Source organism: Anabrus simplex, chromosome 6 (assembly GCF_040414725.1).
Source record: "Anabrus simplex isolate iqAnaSimp1 chromosome 6, ASM4041472v1, whole genome shotgun sequence".
Lineage (NCBI taxonomy): Eukaryota > Metazoa > Arthropoda > Insecta > Orthoptera > Tettigoniidae > Anabrus > Anabrus simplex.
Window position 1 is genome coordinate 267,662,949 of NC_090270.1, and position 10,201 is coordinate 267,673,149.

Genomic DNA, 10,201 nt, shown 5'->3' on the forward strand with positions numbered 1-10,201 from the left:
TATTAACTTTTAATTTATAATAATATAAGAAATTTACTTTAAATCAACCTATTCAATACAGTACAAGATGTTAACATATTAGTTAAACATTGTTAAAAATTGTTGAGACATGTTTCGCCCTTTCTGTGGGGCATCATCAGTCATATCAAATACCTCAAAATTCTACCAGACGTCTGGTTGGAAATTATTAAAATATGTTACCTGAGTGAATACATTAAAAAAACATTTACAAGATCTTATAATTAACAAAATATCAAAATTAATTAAAAATTGTTACACTAGTGAACACGTTGGTGAATTTTCACTCAAAACAAGGCCGTCCTATGTACAGTATTGACAATAATGGTGGTTAAAGTCTTATTTGGTGCTAAGTTCGAATACAGTTTAAAATTTATGTACAAATGTTGAGAATGAATGCAGAATACATATAATTGCAATTTACTGTACGCGTATTTTACATTGTAAAATAAGGTGGAAAAAACATTCCAAATTTGTATTAATTTCCATGGAAAAAAAAAAAATTTTTTACTCCGGACCTCACTATTACGGTCCTGGTGCAGTCTAATCAGAAACGGCTTCAAGATGTGAAATTTTGTACGTGATTTATGATCAGCTCATGTAAAAATGTTGCATTACATCGTAATTCAACTTGGATGTTTATGTTGACTAATTATATTTTAGATTCAAACAAAATAGTTCGTCGAAGTATCCATGGGCTAATCACCTCCGTTGGACACTCTCTATGAAGACGGAGTGCCTAGTGCATGTAAACAACAGTTGATATTTGATTCAAAACGAACCATGTTGAAAACAGTAAAAATAATGGCTTGAATGAGGGCGGTTGAAATGTTGTTAAATCTTCCCAGTTGACTAGTGTTTTTAAGTTTCTCCATGTGTTTATGTTGTCGAAGTATGGGGTTTCAGTTTTATTGGTTGAAGGCGACAGTCAAAACGTTGTCCAATGGAATTAATGTTGAGCTGTCTTACGTATGTGAAAATCTGAAATGAAGGATAAGTCCTTAATTAGTTGAGTGAAATGACGGGAAAAGAGAAAGAATGAAAATGCCGGAACCCGAAAATTTATTGTTGTCCGAGTTTATCTTGTTGTGGTTGGAAAATAACTTTTGATTTTAATTTTGAGTCTTAAAGAAATATAAGAAAGTATTCACTCAGGTAACATATTTTTATAATTTCCAACCAGACATTTGGTAGAATTTTGAGGTATTTGATATGACTGATGCTCCACAGAAGGGGCGAAACATGTCTCAACGATTTTTAACGATGTTTAACTAATATGTTAACATCTTGTACTGTATTGAATAGGTTGAGTTAAAATAAATTTCTTATATTATTATAAATTAAGATTCTTTCAATACGGAAAAAATGATTTTCATTACTTGTAATGATAAGGCCAACCAGGCTAACAAAACCAAAAATAGGTATCAAAACCTCAAAATCAAAATCAGTAAAATTTCAAAAGATATTCTATTCTTAAAGGAATGTTTAAGACTAGGTCTGGTACCAAAGTTTTTAAAATCAACCCAAAGGAAAAACATTCCAAAACATAAATCTGAAGACATCCAAAACAGTCAACACCAATCTGGCTCAGAAATGAAATAAAATTAATGTATAGAAAGAAATCCCTATTAAACCTGCAACTTTACCGGAACATTTGACCACTGCTCAATCATTATCACCTCTTGATGGAATTCATACCAAAGACACATCGCACACAAGTTACAGAACATATTGGACAAAAAGCAAAAAACCTTAAACCACAAGTTAACATGCCTAATGGAAGAGAAAGCTAAATCATTAAACCCAAACAGAAACAGAGAAACTCCCATCTCCTCATGGAACAACACTCCAACCACGATCAACTTATCCAACACCACATTTTTGGACAATGAAATACATTTGTTTGACCAAGGCCTAATATATAATTGGCCTAGTCCACGTAAAGCTGAGAACATAATTACCACAATAGCGGAAGTCGAATCAAACATAAACAAACAAATTCCCTTTGACAAACCGAATGACGTGAGATATGAGATAAAAAGGAAATTACCCACTCTTGTAAAAGAAGTTTCTAACATCAATAATTTCACCTCACTAAAGCAAACCCATGAATTAAGAAAAAAGGTGGACACCAATAATGTTATAGTAACGAAAGCCGACAAAGGCAATGCCGTAGTCCTAATGAATAAACATGACTACATTCAAAAAACGGAGGATTTCTTTTCCGACAATTCTTACTTGATAATCTCTAAACATCCTACCGTAAAAACTCAACGTAGTCTAAAAACACTCCTAAAAAACTCACCTTTCTTATTTAACGAACATGAATATAAAAAACTCATCAACATGAATCCCAAATTACCCACCGTCAGATCATCGCCAAAAATACATAAAAAGGACGTTCCCATTTGTCCCATCATAAATAGCCTAAATAGCCCGACGTACAAAACTTCACAATTCCTCCAGAAATTTCCCAAGAAACATTTTACATTCCACAACAGACACCCTATAAAAAAATACTCAATAGAACTATGCGAAACCTTAAATAAATTTAATTTACAACCTAACCACATAATGTGTTCTTTCGACATTACCAACATGTATTCGAACATCCCCGCTAAGGAAACTATAGAAATCATACGAAATAATCTTACCAAACACAGCACCTTCAGTTTTATAGAAATAGAAGAATGCTTAAAATTGCTAAATTTCGTTTTTCATAATAATTATTTCACTTTCAACAACAAGATATACAAACAAGGAGGTCAAGCCATGGGAGATCCCATCTTGGGAATACTCGCCAGAATTTACATGGATAATCTCCAAAATATTAAAATAACAAATAGCATTAACGGATTGTGTCTTTGGCTACGCTATGTCGATGACACATTAGCAATAATAGATAAAAATTGCAACAATAGTGAAGACATACTAACCTACTTAAATAGCCTAGACAACTGCATCAAGTTCACCAAAGAGGACAAAGACAATAATTTAATCAATTTTCTCGTCATTACAATTACCAGGACCTTAAACAATTTCGATTTCCAAATTTACAGAAAATCTTTGTTCACTCCTACAATCATAAAACAAAATTCTCTTCACCCACAATCACATGAACAAGCCTCATTTTACAGCTTAGTGTACAGAGCGCTAAAAATTCCCATGTCAACCGCCAACTTGAAAAAAGAAATAAATACCATAAAAGAAATAGCTATTTTCAACAGATACAATCCCTCAATCATACATAAAATAATCAATAAATTGAAATTTAACCTCTCCCCAATGAAAAAAAAAAAAACAAATCAAAGTACGCAACCTTTACCTATACTAATCCCATCATACATCAAATCGCTACCCCTTTAAGGAAACATGATATTAAGATAGCCTTTAAGACCCAAAATTAAAATAAAAAGTTATTCTTCAACCACAAGATAAACTCGGACAACAATAAATTTTCAGGTTCTGGCATTTACAGACTGAAATGCGCTGAGTGCAATAGTTCGTACATTGGTCAAACCGGAGGAAGCTTCACAACCAGATATGCAGAACATTTTAATGCCCAGAAACACAACAAACACTCAGCATGAGCGGGTATGATGCGCAAAGGTATCACCCAAATATCACTATAAAATTTGTCACAAATGGAACATAATAATTGCTTTTACACATATCAAGTGAAAAATCCCTGGCAAATTAAGAAATACCGTCGTTATTTGAGAAATATGAAAACATATTTAAGGCTTGTAGACAGGACTGGTTTATGTCGTACTTCGCTGCTGGTGCCGTCTTTTGTTACTTTCTTCAGGTCCAGGGCTAGCACCGTGGAATGGGAGTGCTATGTCTGTAGATTCTCATTATCTTTGGCCAGTACAAACAGCAAAATGGAGGTCAAAAGAAAAATAGCATGATCCCTGGACCAATAAATATTTTTATTTCTGTTCGAACGAAATCACTAGTCCACTGAATTTTTCTTATGTACATTGGCCATATCATTTTGTCGCCTATTAAATATTGCATATCGCGATACAATTCATGAAATGATGTCATTGACAAGTGAAGAATGAAACGAAAGCAAAGAACTTCAGTGAACACAGATATCACACACGAAATTGTTCAAAGTGTAAGACAAAAGACATACGTGTGTCACTGTGAGCGCAACACCAAATGTATTTGTAAAGTAGTAAAGTACGTATTAATATTCTCCAAAAAAACATACATTTCTTAATTTGCCAGGGATTTTTCACTTGATATGTGTAAAAGTAATTATTATGTTCCATTTGTGACAAATTTTATAGTGATATTTAGGTGATACCAATGCGCACTATACCCAGCATGAGCATCCATATGAAGGACACAGGACACAGTTTCACCACAATCGAACAAGATCTCCAAATTTTAAAAAGAATAGATAAAGGCAGGCTCATGACCGAGTTCGAAAATTTGTACATTTTCTTGGACTAAAAATACAATAGTAATAAAAACTTAAATGATCCAATAGACAACCGAAGCCCTCTTTATGAACATTTAATCATTTCATTCAACAAGTTAAATCTAAAAGACAAAAGATTAGTTGACGTCCTCAAAACAACCTCTTCAAGCACCCCCACTAAGCCGTTCAACTTATCACGCCCCTGTTCTCCCACAATACACACAACTCCTTCCCATGTGCCAATCACAGGCCCATAGCCCCGCCTTCTCAGGCCCACTCCCCTCCACCAAGACGTCACACGTACAATACGAGGAGCAAGACATTAGTGACAGCCAGTGTTTCAAAAACCTCTTAGCAATAAGGTAACAGCCCAACAATACTTAAGGTAAACTTCAACTTCACAGTCTCCATTCTCCAACGCATTCATTCTTTCTCTTTTCCCGTCATTTCACTCAACTAATTAAGGACTTATCCTTCATTTCAGATTTTCACATACGTAAGACAGCTCAACATTAATTACATCGGACAACGTTTTGACTGTCGCCTTCAACCAATAAACCTGAAACCCCATACTTCAACAACATAAACACATGGAGAAACTTAAAAACACTAGTCAATTGGGAAGATTTAACAACATTTCAACCGCTCTCATTCAAGCCATTATTTTTACTGTTTTCAACATGGTTTGTTTTGAATCAAATATCAACTGTTGTTTACATGCACTAGGCACTCCGTCTTCATAGAGTGTCCAACGGAAGTGATTAGCCCATGGATACTTCGACGAACTATTTTGTTTGAGTCTAAAATATAATTAGTCACCATAAACATCCAAGTTGAATTACGACATAATGCAACATCTTTACATGAGCTGATCATAAATCACATACAAAATTTCACATCTTGAAGCCATTTCTGATTAGACTGCACTAGGACCATAATATTGAGGTCCGGAGTATAAAAAAAAAAATTTCATGGATATTAATACAAATTTGGAATGTTTTTTCCACCTTATTTTACTACCATTATTGTCAATACTGTACATAGGACGGCCTTGTTTTGAGTGAAAATTCACCAACGTGTTCACTAGTGTAACATTTTTTAATTAATTTTGATATTTTGTTAATGATAAGATCTTGTAAATGTTTTTAAATGTATTCACTCAGGTAACATATTTTTATAATTTCCAACCAGACGTCTGGTAGAATTTTGAGGTATTTGATATGACTGATGATGCCCCACAGCAGGGGCAAAACAGGTCTCAACGATTTTTAACGATGTTTAACTAATATGTTAGCATCTTGTACTGTATTGAATAGGTTGAGTTAAAATAAATTTCTTATATTATTATAAATTAAGATTCTTTCAATACGGAAAAAATGATTTTCATTACTTGTAAGTATTAACTTTTCTCAAATTGGCTTCAGGTATTGTATTAAAAAAGTGAACTGTTTTGTAGTTCCATCATCAGTTCGTGAAGCATTTGTAGGAAACTTTCAGGATTCTCTGTACCATTAAAAAAGTAGTCTAATGATCCCACCAGCAAAGATCCTTGCCTAAACAGTAACACTTGGAGCATTTGTCCCTATCTCTATCATCACATGTGAATTAGCAATATCCCAGTAAATGCAGTTGTGCCTATTCACTGTACTGTACTGTACTGTTCTCCAAAGAATTCTTCTTGGAAGACCTTCTCTTGCCTTCTCCTCTCTTTCCCTCAATCTTCTCTTCCATGACGAGCTGAAGTAACTCAGATCTTTCATGTCTAAGGATATGAACAAGGTATGCTGTTTATCTTATTTTAATTCTGTGAAACAGCTCTCTCTGATCCTATTATTTATTTATTTATTTATTTATTTATTTATTTATTTATTTATTTATTTATTTATTTATTTATTTATTTATTTATCGTATGATGTGCACAGATAGAGTATATAAATAAGTATACAATATATGCACAATATACTGTATACAAGCAGAAGCCTATAGTTCCAAATCAAGTCCATTGATCCATTTCAAGGCCTCCTCAGTTGCGTTATGAATGTCCTCCAAAGGACCTTGAAATGCTCTCCGTGGACACTTGGCAATTACATGGTGGATGGTCTGTGAGGTAGCTCCACAATCACACCCAGAAGACTTCTGCCAACCCCGTTTATAAAGCGTATAGCCGCATCTTCCTTGATGGACGCTTATCCTGTTTAGAGTCCTCCATTTACGTCTGGGTAGATGGAATTCAGGAGGTTGAACATGAGGTAGAGTCACAAGATGTTGATTGGGAAAAGAAGATTGCTGCCATTGGTGTAACCAGGCGTTCGTGATGGAGAACCCAGATTCTTCCAGTGTAAGTGCAGTGCGCCAGGGTGGAGATCTAGACTTAAGTCGAGGAGGGGCAGGTTGAGTAATATCCTGGTGAACGGGGAGATTGGAGTCCTGGCTGGTCTTCTTCCACAGTTTTAGAAGAGCTTCAGACCTTCTTAAGCAAGGCGGAGGAATATTACTGAGTGTAGGCAGCCAGGCCACGTTTGTAGAGCGAATACAACCGGTTATGATGCGCATTGTTTGATTTAGTTGAGCATCAATCTTCGCAGTATGAGCACTGTTCAGCCAAGTTGAAGTGCAGTATTCGGCAACTGAATAGCAAAGAGCTAGAGCAGTAGATCTCAACACTTGGTTGTTTGCGCCCCAAGATGTGCCGGCTAATTTTTGAAGAATATTATTCTGACTTTTAATCTTGGCGGCTGTGTTGTTAATATGATGTTTATATGTTAGGGATCTGTCTAATGTGACACCTAAATATTTTGGGAAGGGACAGTGTTGTAAGGATTGATTTCTGAATGTTATTGAAGGCTTGTAGTTGGCAAATTTATTTCTGAGATGAAACACAGATACAACAGTCTTTTGGAGATTTGGACGGAGACACCACTTTTGGAAGTATGTATCTAGCTTTTCTAGATCTGCTGTAAGAATTTGTTCAGCTTCTGGAAAACTTGGTGTTTGGCTAACCAGTAGTATATCATCTGCGTAAATAAATTTCCTGGATTTAGTTGCTGGTAAGTCAGCAGTATAGAGGTTGAAAAGTAAGGGTGCCAGAACAGATGCTTGTGGAAGTCCATCATTCAGTTTGTAGGTTTTGCTTACTGCATCATCCGAGAAGATCTGAAAGTTTCTGTTGCTAATCATATTGATCCTGATTTCCATAGAACATCTTGGTTTTGTATAATTGTGGATCAGTTCTTGTCATATTGCGTGCCATTCACAGAATTCTGTAGGCCTATTAGGATCATTTTACGACTTCAAGTAAAGTAGACTCGTGTAGTCTCAACTTCGTTTTCTGCATACTTTGTAGGCTTGCTTGCTTGCTTGCAGTATTCCATTTTCATAGGACACTTTTCATGTTGATTGATTTAGTGGCTGCATAAAGCATCGTGCAACGATATTTAAATTCTCTTCTGTTATTGTTTTTGGCTTACCGGATTGAGGAAAATGTTCTGCAGAACAACTCAACAATATTGTTTCCACCACATCTGCAATACAAAACCATGCTGCTCTGTAGATAGTTACTATTTATTGTCTCTCAAACGAATATGAACAGCAAATGGAGGCTAACAACAGCATACACATAAACATCAATCTAACCTTATAAACTCAGATCTCAACTGAATTATGGGAACTACTGGTCTAGCCAAGTCAAGTAACTACTATCCTAGTTAGTCAAGTGTCTACATACTGCTATGTCAACTGACTTATCTGGTATTAAGTACATTGGTGAAATTACAAACTGGTTTGATAGAAGGGAGTTTGAGTTTAGGAAAGTTTATTCCTGTCAGGCTCAATTTGCAGGTTTTCAGCAAGACATAGTAAACATTTTAGATTCAGAAGATCAAATGGACTGTATCGCTGTTGACTTATGCAAAGCTTTTGCTAGGGTAGATAAGGAGAGACTACTGATGAAAATAACGGCTGTTGGACTAGACACAAAGTTGTGAGATAGGCAGCAAACAATGAAATGCTGATAAACAAAGTAAAAAGTCAGGTTTTATGTTTCACCAAGAGGAAATGTCCCTTCAGTTTTAATTTCTCTGTTGATGAGTGAATATACCTCTTGGGGATCACTGTAAGTGCCTGTGTTAATATAAGGAAAGATCTTCATTGGTGTAATCACATTAATGAGATTGTAAATGCAATTTTTTTACCATTTGCTTTATATCGCACCGACACAGGTAGGATTTATGGCGACGATATAGGAAAGGCCTAGGAGTGGAAAGGAAGCGGTCATGGCCTTAATTAAGGTACAGCCCCACCATTTGCCTGGTGAGAAAATGCAAAACCCAGGGAAAGAGTTGTAAATAAGGGTTACACATCTCTTCATATGGGTATGAGGGTATTTAGGCGTTGTATTAAGGATATAAAGGAGACAATGTATAAGTACTGATAGGACCCCAATTAGATTCTAGCTACAATGTATGGGACCCGCAGCAGGATTACTTGATTCGTGAACGGGAAAAGATCCGCAGGAAATCAGCACAATTTGTTCTGGGTTATTTTAGACAAACACGTAGTTTTAGAGAAATGTTACAATCTTTGGGCTGGGAAGATTTGGGATTAAGGAGAGGAGCTGCTCGACTACACGCTATGTCCCAGGCTGCCATTGGAGAGATGGCGTGGAATGACATGAGTGGAGTTTTTAAAAGTAGAAAAATTCATAGTATGAAGATAAAGTTGGAATTCAAGAGGCCTAATTGGGCAATTTTTTTTAGTTCATTAGGAAGGGGAATCGAGGGAATGAGAGATTGGAATAATTTACCATGGGAGATGTTTGATAAATTTTGAACTTCTTTGAAATTATTTAAGATAGAGCTAGGTAAACAATTGATAGGGAATCTGCTACCTGGGTGACAGCCCTAAATATAGGTCAGTTGTAATGGATTGTTTTAATGTATTTGTGAATCTTCATGTTTTTTCTCTTGTTTCAGATAAAGAGTTCATTTTAATTGTGGTTCAGAATCCATCGGATTGAACATTGTATCAGCCATTTTACTTGAACTCTTGCTGATACCTTTGAGTGCAACTTTTTTTTTTTTTTTTCAATTTTACATTTGCAGTCAGAATGGCATGAAGCACAGTAACTTAACTCCAAATTGTGCCTCAGGGATGCCTTGTGTATTCCATAGTGAAGTGTTTGCACAAGAACAGTATTCCAAGAACTTTTTATTTAAAATAAAGAAGCTTTTTATTCTTAATTATGAAGTCACAGCTTATTTATATTTGTTATTGTAAATAAGAATTGACAGATGTTATTTAACTTAGTTATAAATAAAGTGGGTCATGTTTTGTCTTACTTGTAAATAGTTCTATTATTTTTGCCCCCCGCCTCACACTGTGTCACCATGTGTTCTTTACTATATTGGGAAATGGAGATCATGAAGTCCCTCATTTTTCTGTGTGTCAGTATTTTATACATTACAAATGTATTTATAGAACTTTATTCTGCTTTTCTAATTTGAAAGGTGTCATGGTTGAGATCTATTTGTGCATGTGGATTTGGCTTTGTTATGGCAGGTGGCATTTCGAGACACCAACTCTGTGAGGAGGGATGTATTCACTATTGTATGGATGATGGTGTGTTGAGTGTATACGAAGAGATGTGTATTGAGACGAACACAAATACCCAGTCCCCGAGTGCCTGAGGAATTAACCAAATGTTGCTAAAATCCCTGACTTGGCTGGGAATTGAACCTGGGGTCCTCCGAACTG

General features: G+C 35.5%; 1 protein-coding gene across 1 annotated transcript in view; it reads left to right on the plus strand.

Moving 5' to 3' along the window:
* robl (roadblock) overlaps window positions 1-9,793 on the plus strand; it is a 38,774-nt gene extending 28,981 nt beyond the window's left edge. The window contains exon 4 of the mRNA XM_067150405.2: window positions 9,421-9,793. Coding sequence (XP_067006506.1) covers window positions 9,421-9,464 — 44 coding nt within the window. The 3' untranslated portion in view covers window positions 9,465-9,793. The remainder of the gene's footprint in view (window positions 1-9,420) is intronic.
* Window positions 9,794-10,201: the final 408 nt, after the last annotated feature.